Raw genomic sequence first — 27,347 nt, 5'->3', positions numbered from 1 at the left:
ATTTTTATAGTAATGAAAGCATTTGATTTTATATATTTTTGCTTCTAAATCTGTAGAAATTAAAAATCTTTTTCATTTATTCTTAATAACTTTTATTAAAATATTATTTGTATTTTCATTTATTTTACTGTTTAAATATTAATATTGCTATTAAATATAATATCTGTATCATGGTAGATGAAAGGCCATTGTAAAAGTTGATTTAAGAAATTCAAATCGTTTTTTATTGATGTAAATATACAACCTGTCCTTAATTAGAGCAAGTATCTTTGACAGAATTTCAAAACTGATTGAATTAGGGCAATGCCCTCTCTTCTACCTAGCTACTAGATATATTCTTTAGAATTTGTGATTTTTTTTGCTCAAAAATTGTGCCTATGGAACAAGTAAAATTTTCAAACACAGTAGTATTTGTAGTCAGATTTCTTATTAATTTTATAATTATATTCATATTAGATTTAAAAATATTCTTATTTGTCTTGTAATTTGTATATTTAAATTTTCTGTGGAAAATATTTATTGGAATTTATTCTTAATGTAGAAAGTTGCATTGATACATGTATTTAATTTAAAATAATTATTAACTGTTGAGACCCGGTTAGGCCATTTACCGTAATGGTAATTCAGAAGAAAAAGAAAAATTACAAATGGCCATAAAAATTTTATTATTACAGCCTCCAAGGTAAGAAGTTTGCATCTTCTCTTTATAACAAGACAATGATAGTGGATGTGGGACACACACAATGTCCCCAACCTTATCCAGACTCTCTGCTATTTTAGTACTATGCATTAACCACTTTATCCACTGAGCTGCAAGTTTTTAATCCACAAATTTTTATTTACATATTTTCCTCCTTGCTAGTCAAATTTTTAAAACTTGATTTTGAAAAGATTTATTTAAGTTATAATGTAGTTGTTTTAATAAAATGTTAAGATCTGTAATTTTTTTTTTTAAATTCCAATAGGAGAAATAGCAGTTTTAGTATTTTTATACCCTATGAAAATGCTTTAGTGTATTTAAAATGAAGATGGGGCTACACATATTTCTCTTTTAATCAGATAAAGATCAAATTATTAATAATTAGAATATTTTCATTTCAACAAATTTGGAAATATATTTTCCAGTAAAATTATAATTTTCTGGTTATTTTTATTCAGAATAATTTATATTTAGTATTATTCATTTTTTAACAACAGACTTTTTTCTTAGTTAAATCATATTTTATTTTTATTTCAAAATTTTTTCTTTAATGATTAAAAACTTATGCATTTAATTTCTGTTTCATTTATGCCAAACTAGCTTGATTCCAAGGAATTTATATCTATGGCATATACTTAGTATAACATTACACGAAATAATAATATAGATGCGATTATATTATATTCTTCCAATAACCATTTTATGAGCTGTCTCTAAGAATACTAGTTTAATGTTTATTTATTATCACTATTTTGCAGTTTGGAAACAAAATTCCTAAAGATTATTTATCGCTTTATGTTCATATTTAATAATAAGGAAATTGCAATTCTTATGCTATTATTATAAAGATGTTTTATGATATTTTTACATTATTGTTTGATATTCTAAATGCAGTATGGCAGTGTAGTAATACTGTATAGTATCGTTTATTATAATAGCTTTTTCTTCCAATTTTACATAATGTTGCATTATTTACTAACATAATTATAGTTGTTAACATTGCTTTTAGAAGTTATTTTTTATAAGAAAAATATAAATATTATGTTGGATTGTGATAAAATGAAATACAACTGGATTTAAATTTTTGTAGTTAATACTCAGTGTGGTGTCAATAATGTGTTGAAGATGAGTGGATTTTAATTATTATCTGTATATAGGTATCAAATGCTGTCAAAGTAATTCTTCAGTGATAAAAATCCTTTTGTTGTATTTTAATAAAAGAGGTAAACCAAAGCTGTCCGTCAAAATGTGTGTAGAATATTTGTGATTCAAAGAATGTTAATTATTGTAATATAATTTTGAAATAAAGAAGTTTTATCTTCTGATAAGTGTTATTGATTTTACCATGTTTTTAATGTTCTATTAATAATAGATTACTTTTTGTTTTATTAGAATGAAAACTATGTGTAGGCTAGCATTACACATTCCTAAATTCATTATATCCCTTGCAAACTTTTAACAGGGTGCATAGTATAAAACTGCTGCAAAAATTAAATACTTTTAAGCACCTTTGCATAAGTAATATGTAAACAGCATATTTTTTAAATATAGGAGGTTTCTTTTTTCCTATTTTATAATAATACATTACATAGGTTTCAATGAAAAATAATTTAAATTAATTTGAAATGCTTATTATTGGCATTTTAATATCTATTTCTGTATTTGCACAACACCTTTCATTATAAAATTATGCTTTTTTTAATTTTGGCAAAAACATAAAAATGTAAAACTATAACAAAACTTTAAATCAACTTTTATAAGATTATCTATAAAAATCTATGATCTTTTTCAACATTTATTAAAATTAATAAGTTACCAATTCCTTTAGATAGATAAAACATTTCTGAAAATGGCGGTATTGATGTATAGCATGATTGCAAATTTTGTATTTGATTTTTATATAGACAACAACAAATAAAATTCAACATGACTGGGATGGAAAGAGCAAATTTCTTCCTGCTCTAACTCATTCTATTTAGTAATTTTCTTTACAATTTTATAAAACTAAGAACTAAAATATTCCAATGGCTATCAAAGTACAAATGGCACATCTGTCATGAAATGATGATAGAACATTGTCATGTTCTAAATTATTTTTTAAAAATATTTTTTTTAATAAAAAATAATAGCAGCATTCCCAAATGATCAGACTAAATAGAAATTGTCAAATCGCCTCTTACTTCTAAAGTTTAATAAAAAAAAACCTTTTCTTGAACATTTAACATTCCTAAAATTTAATGAAAACCTGCATTTTAACCTATAAGGAAAAATTCTTACTTAACAAAAATCGCTCTGTAGTTAGAAGCAAAATGAAAATAAATCATCGGGAATGTCTCCTAAAAACTTTCTCGCATAATGCCAGAAAATGTCTTGCATGTCATTGCGTACAGTTACGAAATATTAACCTAAGGCGTACATAAAACATTCTTACCGATTCTGTTGTGTGACCCTTGGCAAGTGTTTTGGCGATTAATCCCTGACGTGCGGTGGAAAGTACCCGAAAAGCGAATTTGGTTTTAGACGCATTCTTCTTAATTGATTAAAACAAAAATGTAACTCAAAACTACACTTTCAATCACCAAATTACATACCAAACTTGATATTTAAGGCAATGCATTTTTGAATTGCCATGTTTACACGTTTTTGAAAGTACAGACCGACAGACGATGAACCCATTAATGATTTCGATCAAAACGAGACAAATGTCTATATATTATAGATGTTAAATTTATATGCCGAATTTTATCTATCTAGCTCTCTTCGTTTTGTAGTTATCATGCTAACGTATATTCGAACAGCCGGACAGATAAACAGTCGTCCTTTAAACGGATGTTGCTCAAAATTTGATAAAAATCTTCAAATTTGGTGTAAAGGCCGGATACCGAATTTCATCAGTCTAACTGAAAGTGTTATCTTTCACAGAGAGACGGACATTTCCGAAAATTGCGTTTTTCGAATTCAAGGAGGTTTGAAATGTGGAGATTTGTCAAAATCTCGTATAAGACAAAGTAAAAATGCAATTAGAAAAAAAAATTTTTTTTTAAAGAAAGTATTTATTTTTAAGGCAGCGCGAGACAACATGTCGCATTGCTTCAAAATTTAACAAAACTCATAAAATAAAAAATTTTATTCAATGAACTTCCTTAAAATTTTCCGTTTAAATAAAAGCAAAAAAAAAAAAAAAAAAAAAAAAAAAGCTTTCTCTTTCTTTTATCTCAATTTTAACAACCGCAGAATAAAGTGGTTCAACGAAGCAATGATATTATTTTATTTTTAATTATAATAACCAACAGGAATGGTCTCCCTAAAACTTTCTCGCATCTTTAATAAACTTGTGCCAGAGAACCTCTTACATGGCATTGCCATACAATAGTTATGAAATATTAACTTTTGGCGTGAATGTTACAGTATTACTGAATCTATTGTGCCATCATAGGCGAGTTATTTGGCGATTAATCCTTGGCATGCGCAAATGGTATCTAAAAATCGAATTTGTGTTTTGGATACGTTTTTCCCATGTTTGGAAAAAAATTTGACACAAAACTGCACTTGTAGTCACAAAATCTCATATATAATTTGATATATTTAAGTCATTGCATTTTTCCATTATCTCGTTTACATGTTTCTTAAAATACAGATCGGCAGACAATAACCCATAGTTAGATTTGGTTCAAAATTTGATATGTGCCTGACTTTAATATATCTAACTCTCTTCGATTGGTAATTAACTGTTCTAACTAATATTCGAACAGTCAGACTTCCTCTGAACAGGTTTTACTCAAAATTTGATAGAAATCTGCAAATTTGATGTAAAGGCTGTTTACCAAATGTTAGCTGTTTAGCTCAAAACGTTTTTTGAGTTTTCTTTGTCACAGACAGACGAACAATATATTTTCCAAAAATGGGTTTATCGAACACGTGGAGGGCTAAAACGTGGAGATTCGTCAAAATCTCGAGTTCGAATTTTTTTTGCGATTACTATATTTTCTATAAACTATGTATATGTATGAACTGTGTCCAAAACAAATTTCTCAAAAATTATTAAAACTAAAGAAAAAATTCATTCATTCAAACAAAATTTTTATAATTGAAAACCTATTTTTGGTAACCTTTAAAACGGCGTTAAGATAATTTTTGTGCGATAATATGCTTTGATGTTACAATGAAAATACTAATGCCCCCCAAAATAACTTTCCGAATTTCATGCTCCTAACTTCAATGCTGCGCGTTGCTGAAGACAAACCTTTATATATTAAGAGAGACGTCATTGAAAAAAAAAAAGAATTAAGAAAGAATTATAGAAAGAAAAAAAAATTGTTATAAAAGGATAGAATTTAAGCCCTGAAAAATAATAATCTCGAAGAACTTTTTTTTTTTTTTTAATTCTTTCCTTTGGTCAAAACTAAAATTTGGCGAGATTGACCCAACAAATAAAAATTTTCAAATGAATGGGGACATTCAAGAAACACCACGAAAGATATCAGGATCACTGAAAATTTAAGGCTTCAAAATTTTATCATACTTGATTTTACACGATTGACTACCGTAATTAATTGCAATTCTATATAGTGCAGTTGAATACCTGTAACATGTCGTTCAAGTGATTGCTCCAAAACGATATTATTAATGAGAATGAGGATAGAATATATAAGTTTCTTAGAGCAGCTTCTCTCATGTTCAGTATATCTTTTTTGATGTATCATATTCATCTTTCAGATTTCATGTTAATAGGAGCAATTTGCATATTCTTCTTTAACAACACATTAAAGTACACATACTTACTTACAGGGCCGCCGCGTGGGGGTGGTAAAATTGTTCACCGCACAAGGGCGCCTGGGCCAGGGGGGGGGCGTCAAAATTTATAGTACTTTTACAGTGTTTTAATTTAATGTTACTTATATAAAAGTTGTTAATTATACGCTTGCAATTTTGCATGTTTTATATTTTCTAAGCAAAAAATGAGATTCTATTTTTATTTTAATTTAATTTTACTTTTGTTTTAGTTTCTGCGGGTTGTTTTCGTTTGTGTAAAACAAAATTTGATTGCCGATACGAACAATAAAAACACGTTCCATGTGGAATTCGCGCTACCACCCGGAACGTATTAAAAATCTAAGAATTTGTAACACATAACAACAGGAATTGGGAATGTTTTGTATTGGTATATATTTATTTTTTATGTGCTGTGAAGCTGTTGCGACTCAACGTCGTTGTTTAGTTTGCTTTTTTTTTTATTGTTGGTGGAGGCGCCACCGTCCGTATGTGCCTTTGAATTAACAGGGAATACACTATTTTTAATCATATACGTAGTCGCTGCTCATAAAGTGCATACATTCTGTGAATTGCTTCGCAAGCAAAGTACTTTGATTAATTGTTTTCAAATAATTTTTTGTTTATAATTGCTTGAAAAAATAGAATTATTATTTAGAGATAAGTGAACAATCTAAATATATTATTAGTATTATTTCCAAAGCAGTAAAGATTCATAAAAAGAAACAATTCATTAAGAAAAACTTTTATCTTTCAAATTAACAAAATAATTCAAAAAGCAACTTTTTATTTATCTCTGTAAAACAAAGATAAATCTTACCCTTAATTGGGCAGAATTTGATTTATCTATTTCTGATATACAATAATACAAATAATCGAAAAAAAATTACTAATGATTATAGCACTTTTTCATTAAAAATTTATAATTATTATGTATCTGAGATGTTTTCAATATTTCAATTGCTTATAACAAATACTTTTTAGTAATTTGTATTAATATTGGTTTAATTTACTTAAATATTTTAAATAAGCAGAAAGAAGAAAAAATTTCAAACTAAATTTTCAGTCAAATTAGTTTCTTTATCTGAATCTTTATTTAGTAGCAAATGGCATAAATGGGCTTTCGACTTTCAAATAGTATATTGAGAGAAAATCATATGATGCATTTTGTACATGGAATGAAAATTAATTATTTTATTTAGTGCAATAAATATTTTTTAGAAACATGTTCTCAAAAAAAGAAAAAAAGTCTGGAGTACAAAAAAAAGGAAATTGCAACGAGAGGAAGCTAATCAGAAACTGGAGGGATCTCTAAATAAATATCTCAGAAACACAATAGGATTAGACGGACAAGCAATTGAACCAGGACCATCAACATCTGGTTTGGAATTTCATAATGAAAATTTATCTCAAAATGAAAATTCATCAAAATATGATCAAGAAGAAGCCACGATTGTACCAATAGAAAATTTAGATATTGACGTAGAAAATTCGCCTGGTAATAAAGTAATATCTCAAAACGAAGATTTTGACTTTGAATTAAACGATCCAGCTACCTGGAATGATACAATTTCTATAAAAATTAGAGATTATTTAATTGAAAATGGTCCTCCCCGCTTGATAACTAAACATTTTCCGAGAGATAATTCTAACAGAAAGTTTTCAGAATCGTTCTATTATAGAACATTACCGAATGGAGAAAAAGTATTTAGAAATTATTCAATATATTCAAATTCCCGAAACACAGTTTTTTTTGCTTCCCATGTAAACTATTCAGTGAGAAGCATTCACAGCTTATTAAGGATGGATGTAATGACTAGGCACATTTAATCCACATTTTGAAAACACATGAAAGCAGTGCTTCTCACCTTAAACACAGTTCAAAATGCAGTGAACGCAAAATGTCTTTACGTAATTTATGTACCATTGATGCAGCTCAACAAAGACTTTATGATGCAGAAAAGGTTTACCGGCAATCGGTTATTGAACGGCTTATTTATTTAATTCAATATTTAGCCTAGCAATACCTTGCATTTAGAGGTTCTTCGAAAGAGTTGTATCATAGTGATAGTGGAAATTTTTTGAAATTGGTTGAAACTATAGCAAAAGTTGATCTAATAATAGATGAATATCTCCACAAAATTCAAACATCTCAAAACAAGAACATTGCTCATTATTTAGGAAATCAAATTCAGAATGAAATTATAAGCATTATTTCAGAAGGAATTAAAAAGCATTTATTACATATGATTAAACCGTCAAAATATTACTCACTAATTCTGGATACTACACCTGATGTCAGTCATACCGAACAGTTGACTGTTGTAATTCGATTTGTTTATAAGAACGAGGAAACCAATAAAGCTCAAATTGAAGAATATTTTTTAGGATATCAATCTGTCGACGACACTACTGGACAGGGTCTGTTTGAATTCATAAATGGACATTTAAAATCGTTAGAACTAAATTTATCAGATTTACGAGGCCAACCTCACGATAATGGGCTAATATGAGAGGAAAGCTTAAACGATTGTAACAAAAAATTATTGAAAATAATTCGAGAGCACTCTAGAGAATAGGCAAAGCATGGGATATAAATTTAGTTATAAATGATGCAGCTAAAATTTCCTTTGAAACAACAAATTTCTTCGGAGTAGTGCAGGAACTTTACAACTTCTTTTCTTCACCCGTTAAACGTTGGTCTATTTTGCAACAGTATATTGAAAATCTAACTTTAAAGCCACTCTCCAACACCAGCTGGGAAAGTAGAATTCAAGCTTTAAGACCGTTGAAAAACGATTTCAAGGGACTTTTGAGAGCGTTAATAAATATTCAAGAAGATCAAACAAGAGATATGGAATCAAGAACTCAAGCAAAAAATTTGATTCAGAAGATTTCCTCGTTTAAATTCATTTGTTCCATTAACTTCAGGCACGATATTTTAAATTTAGTAAATGTATAAATAAAATAATGCAAAATTCTAAATGTCATTTACAAATCGTGACTGACTAATTTACAAAATCTTATAACACAAGTAAATAATCTTAGAACAGATGAAGCGTATGAATATGCAAGTATCGTTGCTGATGATTTGGGGGTGGATACTGATTTTCCTCAAAGTCAAAACAGGTTAAAAAAGAAACTATTTCAAGATGAACAAACCGACAAACCAATCAGCAATCCAAGACAAAAATTTAAGGTTGAATTTTACAATATAATATTAGACACTGTTACTTCTTCAATTACTGAAAGATTCAGTCAATTAAAAGAACATTACAATTACTACAAGGTAAGTACACTATATAGCAAATTTAAAAAACTGGAGTGACAATGAAATTTTAAAACATTGTAAAGAATTAGAACAAAAATTAGCGGATACTAAAAATGTTAATGAAAAGGACATTGATCGAATAAATAAAATCTTTGCGATGTTTTACCAAAGAGGATATGTCACTTATTGATGTTTTAAATTATATTTATGAAAACAATCTTACCGATACATTTCCAAATATTGCAATAGCTTTACGGGTTTCTTTAACCCTGCCAGTTTCGGTGGCTACTGGAGAACGAAGTTTTTCAAAACTTAAAATTATAAAAAACTACATGTGATCTACCATGGCGCAGGAGAGATTATCGGACATGTCAATTATATCCATAGAGAGCGAAATTTTTGATAAATTAAATGTAAAGGAATTGATACGAACATTTGTAGCTAGGAGAATCAATATTTGAATATATTTTCTAATTTTTATATTTTACTTAAAAAATGTTTTATCATTGTTTTGTTTTTAAAATTTATGGCATAATAATAAACAATAAGACAACGTGTTTCAATATTATAATTTTAAAGCTTTTCAGTTCGAAAGTCAAATTTTGAATTCTATAAAATAGTATTTCACATATAATTTCCCGCACTTTATATGAGTGAACAGAACCCCATAAAGGGGCGCCAAATTTCAATTTGAACAAGGGCGCCTAATACCCACGCGGCGGCCCTGCTTACTTATCAAGTATAACTTTAAAAAAAATTCATCAGCATCTAAAACATTAAAAATTGAAGTTCGTACGTTTTTTAAATCGCATAAAGTATGACACAGACATATCTCCTACTGCCCTTTCCGGAGAACTATTCTAGTATTTTAATAAATGGCAATGTAAATTGTTGAAGAAAAAGGGAGCAAAAAGTGAAAGAAAAGAAAAAGAACCATTAAGGGTTATCTTACTATTTACTGGAACCACTGGATTCTTTCTTCCCTTCTGTTTTCTTTTTTGGTACATCCGGTAAACACGCCTTTACGATCGTGATTTCGAATCATCATAATCAACTTGTGGGGGGAGGGAGACAAAACGAAAATCTTCGTTCTTTATGAGAAAATTAAACACTTTTTTAAGCCTTTTCTCAAAATTAAACACTTTTAAGGTGCTTAAAAATAGTTTTCAAATTTAAGCACTTTTCATGACGCTACGCACCCTGTTTAATGGTGCATATCTGTAATAGCAATTCTTAAAAAGATTTCTTTTATTATTATTAAGACTTACAGTAATGTAAATGATTCAGGCTATGGGCCAGTATTTAGAATAAATAATTATTAAAAAAAGTGAAGGGAGAAAAACATTCTACAAAACTCTGAAGAAATACTAATTTGAGGTGTTTATACTGTGGAATTTTACTAATTTGATGAGGCATCAAAATTTTTATATGAATTATCTATAACATATTGTTATGCTGTTTTGCTTTCTAGTCAACTTCTGCTTTGAAGTCTATTTTTTTATATGTGCAAGTAATGAATAGGAGCATGAATAATAATTAGTTTTTATGGTATAGACTTTTTTATGAATCTATTTTAAACATAGCTGGAATATTCAACCAACCAGTGTCTTTCATATTATTTGATGATGTAATGGTTTGTTATATTTAGGTAATTATAAGATTATTGCATACTTGAGATTTGAATCTACATCTATTTTGTATGATCATGCAGCTTGTTAAGGCCCAATACATGCATGCAATATGGGCTTAACAAATCATTAGGGACAAAAAAAAAAAAAAATGCTGTAGAAAGATTTGCACAGTTCTACCATTTGGATAGTATCATGTCGGATAACATATATACTTCTTGTGTTCATTATAAGTATAGAGTTCATTAAAAATTTCTTTACTTAAAGAACTCTTTAAATTTGGTGTAAAGTCCATGCAACAAATTTTATTAAGTGTTTCTGAGTAATCACATCATCATATTGACAGATATAATTTCAAAAATATGATTTTTCAGATTTATTGAAGGGTTGAGATTCATCCAAATTCTTGAGCTTACATTTTTTGACAATTACAGTACCTTCTCTTTGTACATGAAAGCAAATATTATTAAAAAATAAACAATAAAATGACAAAATTGGACTTTTCTATCTCTCTGACTTGTAAGAAATATTATAAAAATTATTTTTGAAACTGACATGTAAATCAGAAATTCTATCTTATCTCAATGAAAATTTTACAGTGATGTGCTTGTAGTTTAGCTATTATTGCAGACTTTTCTCTAAGCTAATCAAAACTATGCGTCAATTTCCCCAAAAAGGCACCCTATCACGAACATTGGAATTGGCCAGACATTATACCTTAAATGATATCAAAGCTACTTTGATTAAATGGAGATGTCATATTATCCTAAGATCATGACTAGATAATACAGGCTAAAACAGATGAATTAGTCACTGACAATAAAAGTTCTTAAACTATGACCCTGATAATAAAGATTTAAATAATTATTAATTTTAAGAATTTCTTCATGCATTTATTAGTTTACAATTCAAAGATGTAGCAGCTAATTGATGTAGTTAAACAATGAACAGACTAAATTAAAATGTATGGTTTCAATTCCAAAAATTACAATTCATTCCACATGATTTTGGTAAAACATAATAAACTTTAGCAGTTTTTTCATTGACAGGCAGCCGTATAATTGTAGTTACCAACCATGAGTATTTATCTCAATAGAAATTTGACAGAGTCTTAATTATTTGAGACTAAGTGGCTTCTTCTTTTTGTTTATAGCCGACCACCCCGCCATCACTGAATGAGGTAGTATCAGAACGATTTCTTGTGGCCGACTGCTGTCTTAAACATAACTCATCCACATTACTGACAAATTCTGCAAACTAATATCCTTTTCTAAGCAGTTGGCCCTATACTACAGGTGGTCAATTACTGACCTACCTCTACATTTGAGACTAAGTGGCTAAAGGATAAATATATGTTTCAGACTTTAGATATCAGCTTTGTCCCATTTGAGCAGATATTATCAATGTAAAGGCATTCACACCTTTTATTTCCAATATTATGGGACACTTTATTTTATGTACTTAGAAGTTATCATCGAAGTTTCTTTCAATGCAAAAAAGGATATTTTCAAATTTTTAATTGAAGTATATTGAAAAATATCCTTAAAATATAATTTACATACTTAAAGGGGACAATTTTTTTTCTTACTCTTGTGCATTATTCAGATTATATAATATATCTGAGAAATTAATAAACACATATCCCAAAATAATTTAAAAACAATAATGAATCACAATCTTAAATAATGTAAAAACTTTAATAAATTAAAACAGCTGAATGAATATTTCAAGAGATAATTCTTTCGTTCTCATTTTAGAAATTACTTTAGACCATCACATGTGCAATAGATTTACTATCTATATATAATCATAATATGAATCCTAGAAACAAAACTGAGTTAGAATTTGCAAATTCTACATACAAAATATAAAAAGAATTATTAAGTAAATTACAACTAATAAGAATATAAATGTGGATGTCTTTACATCTAAATTAAGATAATTATATTTAAACAACATACTTCTCATAATGATTTCTATAAGACTATAGTAGTACAGCATATAAAGTGTAATAGAATAATGTATAAATAAATACTTTATAGCATGATTATTTAAAAAATTCTGTAGATTTTATCGGAACAAAGTATACATACATCTCACTATAAAATGAAAAGACAAAATGAAACAACACATAGAATCAAATGTTCAATAACAAATTGTTATTCCTCGGATTTCTCTGGAGGTGGACCACATGGCGATAACATTCTTTCGATTAGGTTAAATCGTATTCGAGCTTTGGATTCATTTTCAGCAACGGCAAAGAAGTTTAGCATATCATGATGAGCAATAAAAGATGAAAGACTATCTCTATGCTGGTTTACAAGCCATTCAAATTTAGTAGTATCAGCATGCCCAGTACCAATGTATTTGGACTGTAAATGTTCAAGCTGTGAATGAATGTTGTAGCGTTCTCCCATTTCAACTACAAAAAAAAATATTTTTTTTTTTTAAAAAAAAGTGAACAACAAGAAGACTTATATTATAATTCGGATTAAACATAAATAATTGTCAATTTCTTTTTAAGATGACGAGAGAGAAAAATAAAATTCTTTATAATCGATTAAAATTTACATGAATTGTATATTAAATTATGTAACTTACATGTCCGGTGAAGTTTTTCTTCTGAAGAAACAACGGTCTGAAAAACAAATACTTCTCAAACGGTTGATGCGAGAAATGTATAGCGAAAAAACAATCGTCCAATGTTAACGGAGTTGAAAATTTTCTGAGCTAGAAATCGTTCTCTCGATATTCACTTCTGTTGATGCCAATATTAAATTAGAATCTGAGCTTAAAAGAAGTACTGCACTTTTGTAGTCATTAATTTTTTAATAATCTAGAAAGTTTTATTTCCTTATTCTTGTACTAAATTATTTGAAATTGTATTCAATATAATCCAATTTTAACTATGACATATATTTGTTTTTGGTGTGCGTTTGTGGAAATTTTTATAATTGGAATTCTTTAACTGTAACTTCGAACACAATTATTTACTTTTTTTTTTAACCAAGATTACTGATTTATTTGGGTAATTTGTTGATTTTCTTCTGATTGCATTAAGAAGTATTTCATTTATTTATGTTATTAAATTTTGCCATTTTTATTTTGACTTATGAAAAATGATTTTTCATAAGTTTTGTGAACTTTAAATTTCATTAACTTGCTCATTTCTTTATTTAGGTATTCGTAGTAGAAAAATTTATCCAACATTTTAAATAAGGATGAATATTCTTCCAAAAAAAAGGTTTGTCTTACTTTGGAAATCATGTTAATAATATTATTGCTTTAAAAAAGTGCCGTTAATTCCTTAACTATTTTGTTGGATAATGCGATTTTTCACTTTCTTTTTATTTTCTTTGTTATCTAATTCTACGACATCTTCCATTTCATAAATGTGCTCTCCAATTGATTCAACATAGAATTCTTGAGGTGATATAAATAATGTGTAATTTTGTATCAAATTATAATGCCTTTGAAGATTTAACTTTAACTTATAATTTTTAGAAGGACATTTTTTTGCATGTATAACATAGGCAGAGTGGTTAAGAAGCTAAATATCTTTACATCATGGACTGACATTATTTTGAAAAATTATTTTTAGATGGCATGTTCGAACCAAGGATAATATTGCTCGTGTACGAAGAGATGAAGCAAAGGCGGCAGAAGAAGAGAAAGAATTAAAGCGTCGAATTCAATTGGCTGTGAGTTAACGGTATTAGAATTTCAGCATGACAATCTTCAAAATATGTTTTCACATTTCACAAATAAGTGCTTTGTTTCTAAAGTATAATAAAATGTGTGATATTTTAAAATATATTGGCAAATTGATAAGTTTTATTTATTTATTTATTTATTTTTTATCATTTTGTTTGTAAGAAAGAAATAAGATGAATGAACATTTTCCCAAATTTTGTAAAGTTTATTTTCATAAAAATTTGAATTGTAAATTCTGGAAGTGCATTTTTTTTTTTTTTTTTTTTGTCCTGTCTAATAAATTGAATACCCTTTATTAAAAAATTCAAAATTTCCCTAATTTCTGAGTTATTTCAAATTGAATTACAAAATCTCTAGTAGCAATAAAATTTCTGTAATAGTAATTCATAATTTTTTTAATGCTTTATCCAGCATTTTTTAAAATAAAAAGTTTAAATATTATGAGTCATTTGAGAAAAGAAAACTTAATAGCCTTGAAAGTATTTGCTTTATATGGTATGGTTTATTCTTGTTGATTTTTTTTTTTTTTTTTTTTTTTTATGTTTTAAAGCTACAGTTTCAATTCTTTTTGTGTTAGTGTTCACTTTTTGATGAATTCCAATTTCTTATAATTTAGATATCATTTTGATTAAAAGAAATAAAAAAGGCACTTTGCATTGATTGTTCTGGAATGTTTTAGTTTTTCCAAAGAATATATTAGTACTAAAAAAATAACTACAAAATAGTGCATAATAATTTTGAGACACATGTTTTCATTCTGGTCATATATTCATGTAAGATACTTGAAGTAATATTTTCTTTAAAAGTAAGTTGTAGTTATACCACCTATCTGATAATCATGAGTATTGTAACAACAATTAAAAAATATTTCTAATATATGTCACATTTCTTTTATGAGTCTCAATTATTAGTTTGTTTGGACAAGTATATCAAGGATTAAATCAAAACGTATTCAGACTGCCATTCTAGAATTTCTGTCTAGCACTAAGTAGAAGATATACAGGAATAAATGTCACAAAATATTTTTTATTATAAGTATATTTCATATATTTGTATAATGCAGTATTTTCCATTGTTCTGGTTCATGAGTGCAAGATTTTATCCTTGAATAGCATATTCCAACTATCACAATATTATGCAAGAAAAATAAGAATTTGTTAAAAAAATAAGCTTAAATAGTTAAGAGACCTTACTGGTTTTTTTTGCATTAATTTATTTTTTATTTAACTTTAATGGAACTTGATAATATGCATTCTAATAATGAAGTTAATAATTTAATGTAATTGAGGGGGGGGGGATAATTTTCACATCGTATTTTTCAGCAGAAGTTTTATATTTTGATTTGAGCATAATATATTTCAGAACAGTTTTAAAATAATTTTTAAATATTTTTAATAGATAATTTGGACAGTATATAATTTTGTAATAATTGTCATTTAATGAATAAATACCGTTATGAACAATTTAATTTATTTTCCATAATATTCATATTAGTAAAGCTTTAAGGCAGATTTTGTAAGTTGTTAATTGTAGCTGATCACTTCCTTTTATTAAAGTTTCAAATCCTTTTGTTTTAGAAATTCCCACTACATTGTACAATAAAGTGATGTAATTATTATATTTAAAGAAATTGAAACTTATTGCTTATGAATATTCCTCTAAATAATCAAAATCGTTCTATTCTAATATATTGAATGAATATCCATTCCTTAACATTATTTATTTGTATACATTTTAGGAACAAGAAGCAAGAACAGCATTACTGAGAAAAAAAGCTAAAGGAGAGTTAGAAAAAAGTGATGAATTAGATGCTGGAGGGCACTTGAATTTTTTCAAAGATATTGAAGAATCTGGGGTATAATTTCTGTTCATTACACTTAAGCATTTAAAGTAGATTTTATGTGCAATAAATGATTTTTTAAAAATTCTTATAAATTGAAAATTTTATTTTATGGATAATTTTTATTAGAATTAATAGATTAAAAAATTTCTTAGAATTTGTTAAGAAAATTTTAGTGAATTTATATTGCAAAAATTACTGTTAGTATTAATTATTAGTTTTAATACAATATAACATCTAAACAATTTAATTTGTATAAAAAAATTTCTCTACTGCAAAAATTTGTGAAATTTTTCCATCCTACATCTTGCTATGTTATTTCTTGGTTTGATATTTTTCTTTACAAAGGTAGGATGCTTTGTTTTTCAGAAAAAGGAGATGAGGAGATAAAACTCATTAATTGAATAGTTTTTGTAAATTATTTGACAAATATATAATTTAAAAAAAAAATATTTGCCTAAAAAAGGACAAATTGCTTAAGGCAGTTGATTTCAATTCTGTGTATCCATACATGTATTTATTTATTTGTTTATTTGAATCAAAGTTTCTTATGAGAAGAAATCAGAGTATAATTTTTTTCTCTAGTACATCTACTAACTGGGAATTGTATTTCTGTATTGGATGATTGATTTAATAATTCCAATTAAAAAATCTTACTCCCACTCTTTTTTACTACAATAGTTATTTATGCCTTTTGATTATAATCACTCTGTGAAAAGATGTTCTTGCCTACAGTCATTGGAAACATATTCTTTTGGTTTTTAGAAAACAGTAGTTGATTGCATTATTTCTCGTACTGTAATGCTTAATTAAATTTTTATTTATATTTAAGGAATGTTTTATTGGAGGTTGTGATGCTATAGAGAAAAAGAATAATCTTTAATGCCATTCTTTTTTAATTAATGCCTTCTTTATGACACTCTTCTTACCCAACAGTTTAGAAAAAAATTTATACATTTTATATTTCCATTTCAAATTTACAACATTACAGTTGATAACAAACTGCAGTTTTACATTAAATTATCTGCATAATTTATTATTAATATTGCATATAATTCTAGATATTTAGATAGAGCTGCTGTATAAGAAGGTTTCAGTTTCAAAGATGGAGAACAGAATTATACATAAAGTTTTAGATAAAATGATATAATTTGCACTAAATTTTTATTTAATTATATAATAGATTTAAAAAATAGATTTTATACTAGTTTTTTTTTTTTTTTTTTTTTTGTTTTTAATTGTGCTAGTTTTTACAAGCAACTGACTTATTAGTCATGGTTATTGGTTATATTTGATTTCAAATAACTCATTAGATAATTTCATATCCATGAATTTGCTGAATAGTTTGACATTATTGCCATGTTGTTTTAATTGTCTAAGTTAAGTTTTATTTATTTTGTACATGAACTTTTCTTATGAAAGCAGTCCCATAAAATCACAATGCCAGTAAAAATGTAAATATCCACTTCAAATATCTTCTAAACTTCATAGCATGTAACTTCACTTTTATTTGTCTCACAAACTATACAGGTACTAAAATTTTGATTAAAATTTCTAATAAAAATCACTCTGATGTGCACATTTCAACTCTCCAAAGTACAGGTGTGCCAAGTTTGGCAACTTTAAGACAAACGGTTTGGTCTATAGAATGTCAACATATATAGAGAAACACACACTTTCAGCTTTATTGTTAATAGAGATAATAGTCAAATTTTCTATTAAGAAAAATATTTAATATTTATTTTAAAATAAATTGTGTATTAATTGAAAGTTTCCATTTTTTTTCTATTTTATATTATTTAAACAAAGTTTTTTTTCTAGTTTGATTATATATTAATTGAATAATTTATTAAAGTATGAGTATCTTAATCTTAGGGTTTTGTTGGAGGGACTAATAAAGAACATGAAGAAGAAGAAAAAGCAATAAAAGAAAAATATGAAAAGGACATAGGATTATTAACATATCTTGGTCAAAGCACTCTTGAAGCTAAAGGTAATAAATAATATTTTTTCCCCACTTTAAAATTCATTTATAATCTTATAGTAGAAGCAAAATTTTGTTCTGTAATTTATTATTCTTTTTCTTTCATTGTCATATTTACTAAACTATATGTTTAAAAGCAATGATGCATTTAATTCAAAAAGTGGATATATTAAAAGATTGTTTAGGAAAGTTAAAAGTGTAGCAATATCTTTTACTGATATTTTTTTACAAATTATCCACATTTCACAAGCAGATTTATCAACATATTTGTTAATTATGCTAGAGTTAAAAGAAGTTTAAACTTTTTATTTGGTATTTATACAGTTTGATTTAGAATTCATTGGTGAAAGGTTTAATAGGTGGTATGATATCTCACAACATATATATATATATATATTGGAGTTTGAGTGATCTATTGAGGCACAAATATAACCATAAGAGAATTCTGTCTAATCACTTGAACACCCAGCAAAATTGATTGATTGGACTACTTAAGATAGCAACTCGGATGTTAAAAACTATACAAAATAGATAATCTAATTGTAAGAATCTCTGTATGGATTCCTCATCAATAAGTGCAATATTGTAAATGATTCTTCTAGCACATAGAATACTAAACTGTACTGCTAGAAGGACAAAGTATATTCTTAATTGTATATTAATTTCTAACTCTTCTATTCAGTTCTATTCAAACTGAGGTCCTCAAATGCTTGAGCATAATTAATTGATATAAAAAGAAATCACTTCTTTATGGCATCATTGGCAAGTATTTTTTCTTAACAGTGCTTGTTATAATTGCTCAAATTACTTCAGTTAATAATAATACATGCTTAGAAGCATTAGTAGAGTATTCAGTGTATATTCAGTATGGACTCAATTGAGAAATGCATTACTGGAATTTATTATGGCTGAATGTTTGAGAGGAATACCTATCATTTGAAATTATATACCAATCACTCCATCAATCCTGCCAACCAAATGTTGCTGTTTTGCAAATTCGCTTTTGAGCTGTTATAAAAAAAAAAAAAAAATCCTGTAAAGCGACATTTGTAAATAGTGATGCTAACAAGCAATTTATGATCCTATTCATTTCTATTTCATACTAGCCCCCTTTAGCAACCAGTTATATCTCCAAGATTAATGTGTCTCACTATATTTTCAGGATATATTTTATGTAACTTGGTCTCTTAGTAGCTTCTTCAGCAAAATATTTTTAAGCTTCAAATTTTGATAATCATACAACTCATACTATTATAGAAGCCTTATAATATTCTGTTCATTGTACTATGTATCTCTCTGATTTTCTGTCATCTCTCGGAAAGTTTTAACTTGAAATGATAAAAAGTGAATAACTACAGTGTGATAAGACTTACTTCAATTAATATGAAAACTTTTTTTCCTGAAACAAACACATTTTAAAAAAAAATATAGGTACAAAAAATTGAATCCCTCATTACTGAATTCTTGTGTGTATTACAGAATATTTTTTTATAATTTATTCAATATCTCAAAAAATATTCAATAAGAATTTCTTTGATATATCATAAAATTTTGTTTTTAGTTTTACTTCCAAGGGGATTTAAATAACAATATTTTATTTGATTACAGCTAATAAATGTACTTCCAAAAATAATTATGAAATCTAACAGTTTATAAAATTTTTCAATCTCTGAATCATGTGCAGTGAAATAACCTTTACAATATAATGTTTCAATCTTTTCTGAACAAATTTGACTGAGTTTTAAGTATTGTTATTTTAGAATAATCTGCAATTTCATTATTTAAGACCAATCAGATTTGGGCACTGATTGGCACATTTTCTTCAAGACAACAGATGGAAAGGTCTAAAATTGCACATTTTTATAGAATAATGATAAACACAAAACAGTAGAGTTTTTTTTTAAATTAACATATGAATATCTTAAAAATAATTTGTTAAATATGATTCACAGGACAGAGGGTATGTTTAAAATTTTGAGTCAATAAATGTTCAGCTGAACATTTATTGACTCAAAAAATATATAATTGTTTACATCATTTAGACCATTTCCTTATTAAATGTATATGCCTAATACTAACTGTTTAGAAATTAGCTGTTAAACATGATTCTATATATATAAACCATGTTTTTCATTAATAATACAGAATTATTGAACCTGTAATATAGATATTTCAAATGATTACAGAAAACATTTTCTTCCCCTTATTTTTCCAGAAAATATCATGTTTCATATTTATTTCATTTTATACAGATATGCTGAAAATTATACTTTCTTAGGTTTAGTTTGCAGTAAGATTTAATTTAATCTTTTAATTTGAGCTTTTGGCAACATGATAAAAATTAATTTTTCTCATACATGTGTAACATGCTCATGCAGATTAATTATTTTTATTTTATGTGAAATAAATTGTTGGCAAATATTGTTAAAATATTTTTTAAAAATTCATTAAAGTTAGTTGCTTAGTTTAAAAGTTAAAACACTTAATTTATAATTTGCAGAATAACATCAGAATTTCACTTAACTTTTAATTAATTGAAATTTTAACTAAAATTTCAAAACAAAAAAAAATGCTCCAAGGTTTTCCTACCTTAGAATATATGTTTGTGGCAAGCTTGGTAGTTCTAGGTCAAACATAGAGTGCCGACATTCATTCATCTTTATTATATGTAAAAATTTTGTGGCTTAACAAATCAGTTATGTCCAAATAGTGTAATATATATTATCTTATATGTTCCGAGATTACTTCCTTAAATTAAATAACCATATATAATTTTAAATACTGTCAGTATTGTGTATTATATTAAAGAAATAATATAATTTTTAAATTAAAATGGAAGAGGTTTGAAAATATATGTCTTGGAACATTAATATTGTATTTTTCAAAACATATTGCTACTAATAATATATAAATTAAAGCATATCATTAATTTTTAATCTTCATTCTTTAAAAATGCATCAAATATTTAATTTAAAGATATTTGAAATAAGTGCACTCTTATTTTTTATTCACTGATTAATGTTATTATCTCATATCTTTCATTTTTATTTGTGTGTAAATTTTTAAAGTATATTAATTAACTTCAATTACAATATTAAGGGAATGCAATGAATTACAATAACTGATTGAAATTTTTGTAAAAGGAATCTAATTTAATAAAAAGTGGTATACTTGAAATAGTTTTTTTTTAAATTAAAATTTTTGGACATTAATATTATTTTCATTTTTTTTATTATTATTTATGTACTCAGTGAATTTTTTTTATATAAAAGTGATTCAAGAATATTAAATTCTATGATAAAAGATTCATCTGATGAAATACCTTTCTGATTTTCACTTTATAATTTTCTAAAATATTTGATTGAATTAAACATAATATTTTAACTTCTTTATTTATGGAGAGAAGCAGAGAAATTGATGCTACAATATTTTAAAATATTGATATTGCATTTTGTTCTTATTCTGTATTGATACTAAACTATATAAATTAAATATAATAAAATCTTTGCTGTGGAAAAAATTAGTTTTCAGTGTATTACCAACTTATTAAGGGGAAAAAAAATTGTTAAAAATAAAATTTCAGATGTCATGTACGAATGTGTGGGAATTGCATAATGATTTGTCAATTTAATATAAAAATTCTGAAATAATGCATAATTTTCTTTAAATTTTCAGCATTTCTGATTATTTATACTGTTTTATATATATATATATATATATATATATATATATATATATATATATATATATATATATCTTTTAATTAAATTTATATCTTGATTATTTTCCTTTTTATTTAATCACAAATTAGCCCCTATTTTTTTATTCTAAAATTTTTCCCACGATGACATGTGTGAAAGAAATCCGAATCAAAATTTCTTGTGTTGCGAAATAAACAGATGCTTATCAGAACTTCTCCATGTGTAAAAATTATCCCTCCTGTCAAAAGGAAGTACCTTCTTTATCATCCACACATCTGCAAAATTATGTTACATACACACGCATGCATGCATGTGCTCGCGCGCACGCACACTGTTTTATTCAAGAATGTTTGGACCCAATGTTTCTTACCCAAATGTTCCCAATAAAGTCAAGAGAACAAAAAAATTAATCTAAAATATTTTTTTAAATCTTTGAAGTATCTATAGTTATTTAAATATTACACTGAATTTGTTACCTTTTTATATTTTAAGATATGCTCAGAATGATGATATATGGTTTTATCTAACACATTTACATATTTATCAAGGAAAAAAAAATGTTTATTAATAACTTTATGATAAGCGCCTCTAACGAATTTTAGGAATATTGTTCTAAATGTGAATGCTTTGCAATTCTTAAAAATTATTAAAGTTATAAAAATGATTTATGAAATTTCATAGTTTTAATATAATTTGCTCAAAGTATTTTCAAGTCATTTTTTATTAATTGAATTGAATTTGTATATTTCTTAGGAGAAGCTCCATGGTATTTAAAGGGAAATTTAAAGGAATTATCTTCAACTTCATCAGAGTAAGTATGATCTGTACACATTTTAATATGGTTTCATAATCATAACAAAAATATAATATTGCTGTTACATATTAATTTTTTTTTATTGTAAAAACTATTATTAAACAAAATTTTAAAAATGTTTATAAAAATGTTTGAATATGACGAAAATACTTATTTATTTAATTTAGTTCATAATTACTATCTTTTTCATTTCATAATGTTTCATAAATCCTTTTTTCTCTGTTAATTAGTTCTAAGCTTTGAACTCTTTTATTGCTACTTCTAACTAGCATCTTCAATGATTCCCCCTGTCAAGGAAAATTTACTAAATAAAAATGATAACAACTTTCAGAAACACATTATCTCTCTGTATAATTGATTATAATATAAATAAAAAAAAAGTGCCACATATGTTTATTATGTAATTTTTCTTTTTGTTAAAGCTTTAATTATTTAGATAAGTTGAAAATATGATTTCTATAAGTATTTTCAATTCTATGAATAACTGGAAATATTATTTTCTAAAATAGATAGAGAATTGCAGAATTTTCTCATATACTATTTTAAAAATCAGACTTAACTAGAATCAAACATTAAAAATTTTCCATAACAAAGTGATTCTATTTTACTGTATAATTCTGTAGTGATTCTATTTTACTGTATGAAATAAATGTCTCATTTCTAGAAAAGCAGTTTTTAGAATTTTCAGATCATGTACTATCACTAATTTTGGTATATTCTGTAAATATTAACCTTTAGATTACAAGTGGATGAAATTACAAAATATCTTTATAAAAGGGAAATTCTTAGAGACAAGATTAAGAAATTTTTTTGGAACTTTTTTTTTTTGAATCGGAAGATAAAATTTGTTGTGTGGTGGTATGTAGATTATTATGATCCATGCAGGAAGCAACAGGATGAATGTTTTTAGGAATATTTCTTTTAATAATCACATTCACACACTAAACAAGCACAAACACAAAGACAAGACATTCACGTGCGCGACTTCACAGTTCAGCATCACATCTCATTCTAATTACAATCGCAATGCACTATGGGATGACATATGGGATGGCCTAATCAGGTATCGCCATCTAGTATCCAAAAGAGAAGATAAGAGTAATGCAACTGCTACAGTTGTGTATTTTGACCATATATGGGTTTACTGAACCCTGTTGTTGACTATTTTAAGAATATTCAACACTAGAAGTGTAAATAATTATTTATTTAACAGAGTTCCTAATACTAGCTGTCTTTGGGAACCAGCTGTTCACCTACCATTAGTATAGTTTTAAAAAATTGCAGAAACTAAAGACATAGACCTAGTGTAAGGCTACAGTACATATTGTGTAATTTTTATTTCATATGAAAGTTTATGACACTTGTCTATATCATTAATCATCATCTACTCTTCCCACCTTCAATTTTGAGATATTATTTAATAAAAGATAGAACCTGCAACCAACCTGATATTAGTAATGTTGTTGCTGGTGATTTTTAATTAAAATTAAAAAAAAAAAAAATCTCTCTAAGGTGCACATTTGCATCTGCCAAAGAATGTATGTGCCAAGTTTAGTAGTTCTAAGACAAATATTCTGTCTGTACAGCCCAAAACAGTCGGAGATTGACAGATAATACGGATTCTTATTATTGATAGATATAGTATTTGTGTACTAATGCTAGTGCATTTTGATTAATTAACTGCAGTTCAAAGTAGCAAAATTAATTTCCAAAATTGATCTAGCTATTTATGTTTAAAACGCTGTCAGTTTTATTTAATAGAATTTCTCAAAATGGAAAGGATAACCATTGATGATGTATCTAGGGTCAAGAGCATTCATATCAAACAAAACTTTTCTAAATTGTTTTCTGGAATCAAATTGTGTACCAAACTGGAAATAGAACAAAAAATTGTGTTTCCACACTGGAGTACTAATTGTGGCTATGGAATTTTATTGAGGTTTTAGAGAATGTACAGTGAAATAATATTTTTTCAATTGCTCTAAGAAATGGAGTTTAAGTGATTGATAATGACATATCTAAAGGTCATGAACTTTCATAAGAAATAAAAAATGACAAAATTAGACCACTCGTCATGGTTGGGTGAATATCCTTTTGATTTGCTTTACTGTTTTGAATCAAGATAAAACATCATTTAATAGGAATAATAACACTATAAATGAAATCTTTCTGATGATCAAGAGCAAAGTTTTTAGTTAATAAAAAACTAACTATTGGATTGATTACAATGAAATTACAAATAAGCCTATCTTTATACTTCATTGTATTTGTCTGCAAAAATGGGAGAAAATTTATGAAATAATTTGGTTTTATATTAAGTGCAAATCAAATTTGCATTTTCATTTTTAGATACATATTGATGAAAAGATTATTTTGCTATTTTTAACATAAGGGGAAATTTTTTTTTAAAAATTGACTAATTCATGTAAAAGATGAGTGTCATAAATCCTTTCTTTCTTTCTTTTTTTTTTGCTTGTGATCTGAATATAAAATCATTTTATCTCTAATTAAAAAAAATACTTTGGTAATAAGTTTTCATCAGTTTATGCTTAGCTTTCATCTTATAAATTATTAAATGTGTGTTTTTTTTAGGAAAGATGAAGTGCCTAATGAGAAATATAAATCTAAGATTGATCCTATGAATGAGATGAAGAAATACCTATCTATAAAAGAAAAGAAACATGGTGAAAAAGAGCTTTTCATTTACAAAAAAGTAAGTTTTTCACTCATTATTTTTACCTGAATGAATTTATATTTTGGTTTTGAATAATTATAAATAATTATTATATGTGTGTTATAAAATTCATGAATGTAAGAAAAAAAAAGTTTTGTTATATTGAAATTTCCTACATAATTTTTTGTCAGAATTTTATTATGTATTTTATGCTTGGTTTTTAATAAAAAAACATTTTATAATTGCAGTAATTTTTTTTAGTAATATTTCCTGGTTATAAAAAAATGAAAACATAGTTTGATTATCTGTGACAAATTAAATAAGATTGAAAATTCTCAGAGGATATACCTGTTTCAAAAAGAGTTTGAGTAAAAGTTGCTTCATAAAAAGCCACTTTTTTTAATGTTACGCATATATATTAAATTTGAAAGTGATGCCATTGTGTTTTGTTTTCTGTTTGCAGTTATATGTTATCTTTTGAAAATGGTATTTATTATTTTCTTTAATATCTTAACTATTACAAGATATTAGTATTATTAATTCATTTAATTGTTTAACTGTTAAAGGAAAAATCTTAATATTTTTCAAAAATGAAGTACTTTACATAATTTAGATGTGTTTTTTGAATGTTTATTAGGTGGATGATAAGAAAGCACAAAAGAGTGAAAATAAGAAAGATACATCCAAAAAGCTGTCTAAAATTGAAGAACTTCGAGCAAAGCGACTTAAACGTGAAAAAGAGGAAAGGCAAAGAGCACAGCAATTCTTAGAAAGTTTCAGAAAAGGACCACCACAATCAGAACCAGTTATATTAGATGACAGAGCAAGACAATACAATTCTCAATTCAATCCACATCTTGCTCGAAACAATTTTATATCTCCAAAGAAGTATCATGAAGATTATTAAAATTGTGGTATTGATTTTTTTTTTTTGTAAATATGTACACATTATGTAAATATTCAAATAAATGTACATTTTTATTTTTATATGTGTATAATGAGAAATAAATTGTTAGTTTACTCCTCTCTATTATCATCACCAAAAATTGAATTTAACCCTTTGATAGCTTTTTTTTAGTGTGTGTGTATGTAAAATGCATTTTCTCAATTAACTGAAATGTTGTGTAATAACAGGGAGTAGAGGGAGTCTCATTAACTGCAATTTTTTATAGACATGAAGATATAAGAGCTGTATGGATGGATAATTTGAAAAGAATTACATGATATTCCAAGTGTGTGTAAGGCAATTGTCTTATACACTGCAACTTTGTAAGATCTATTCAAAGCATTAAAAAACATCTTAATTGGTAACAAATTACTAAAAAAACTTTTCAAAGTACATCTATTTTTCCAAACTTTCATATTGATTATGAAAAATAATTGTAATTTTAAAACAAATCCCCCCCTCCCAACAAAAGTTTCTGCTATAGTAATAGATTCTATGTATAATGAGAAATTCACACCGACCCTTATAGCAGATATATACATAAAATCAATATAACTTTAAGGAAATATACTCTTTTCAAAAAAAGGTGATAAGTTTTCGATTAAACTAGGAGGGTTAATTGAGTTCACAATTAAAATATTACCTTTATAATCCTATTTTACTTGGGAAAGTAGCATTATTTATAGTAATTTATATATTATAATAAAATATAATCAAGTATATTTGAATTTTTTACTGTAAAGCAAAATCTTCATTAAGAAACCAATTGAATAAAGAATTATTCTCTGATTATTAAGTAAAGACGACACCAATATATATTCTTTGTGTTAATATATACCACTGGTTTATGATAATCATTTTAAACCTTGAAAGCTTCTGATTTTTTTAAAAATTTTAACACACATAAGTTATAATTTAGTTTTTCAATCTTAAGTTCGATTTTTATGTATATTATAACTTACAATAATTAAAATTCTTCATAAAATTAAGGCGTTATTAATTTCTATTAAATGGTGACAATTTTATTCCAGATATATTGTAATAACTATATATTTGCAAGACAAATACACATATGCTATTATTCCAAGGCCATAGCACATGTGTATATTTAATTTTTTTAATTAAAAAAAATGAAATTATTTTTGATTCATTGAAGGGTTGTGATATTATTGAATAAATTTAAGAGAGAACAATCCATTTCTTCCTGATTGTAATGTAATACAAGTTTTTATTTTACTTTTTTTTTGTTTTTACTTTTTAAGAAATATTTTTAGCTATTTTTATTAATGTAACACAATACAAAAT

The 27,347-nt window shown here is 26.2% G+C and overlaps 1 protein-coding gene across 3 annotated transcripts; it reads left to right on the top strand.

The window, feature by feature from the left end:
• The first annotated feature begins 13,310 nt into the window (after positions 1–13,310).
• LOC129984699 (leukocyte receptor cluster member 1-like) lies at positions 13,311–26,092 on the top strand. 3 transcript variants are annotated; one of them, XM_056094639.1, is made up of 8 exons: positions 13,311–13,397; positions 13,550–13,613; positions 13,971–14,070; positions 15,822–15,938; positions 17,799–17,916; positions 22,362–22,419; positions 25,015–25,135; positions 25,734–26,092. In XM_056094639.1, the coding sequence occupies exons 2-8, from the start codon at positions 13,591–13,593 to the stop codon at positions 26,001–26,003; spliced, it is 807 nt and encodes a 268-aa protein (XP_055950614.1). In that variant the 5' UTR covers positions 13,311–13,397; positions 13,550–13,590; the 3' UTR covers positions 26,004–26,092. The 3 variants fall into 3 exon arrangements, with proteins under 3 accessions (XP_055950614.1, XP_055950615.1, XP_055950613.1); XM_056094640.1 differs by having other exon boundaries at positions 13,377–13,432; positions 22,365–22,419; XM_056094638.1 differs by having other exon boundaries at positions 13,377–13,432.
• The last annotated feature ends 1,255 nt before the right edge of the window (positions 26,093–27,347 follow it).

This window comes from Argiope bruennichi, chromosome 9, assembly GCF_947563725.1.
Source record: "Argiope bruennichi chromosome 9, qqArgBrue1.1, whole genome shotgun sequence".
Classification (NCBI taxonomy): Eukaryota; Metazoa; Arthropoda; class Arachnida; order Araneae; family Araneidae; genus Argiope; species Argiope bruennichi.
This window is presented reverse-complemented; position numbering and strand designations above follow the sequence as displayed.

What these genes read in the sequence shown, in the direction of transcription:
- LOC129984699 (XM_056094639.1), top strand. Translation starts at nt 13,591, where the DNA reads ATGAATATTCTTCCAAAAAAAAG. An exon ending in AAGATATTGAAGAATCTGGG is followed by an intron (nt 15,939 to 17,798) that starts GTATAATTTCTG and finishes TCTTAATCTTAG; the next exon opens with GGTTTTGTTGGAGGGACTAA. An exon ending in TTATCTTCAACTTCATCAGA is followed by an intron (nt 22,420 to 25,014) that starts GTAAGTATGATC and finishes TGTTTTTTTTAG; the next exon opens with GAAAGATGAAGTGCCTAATG.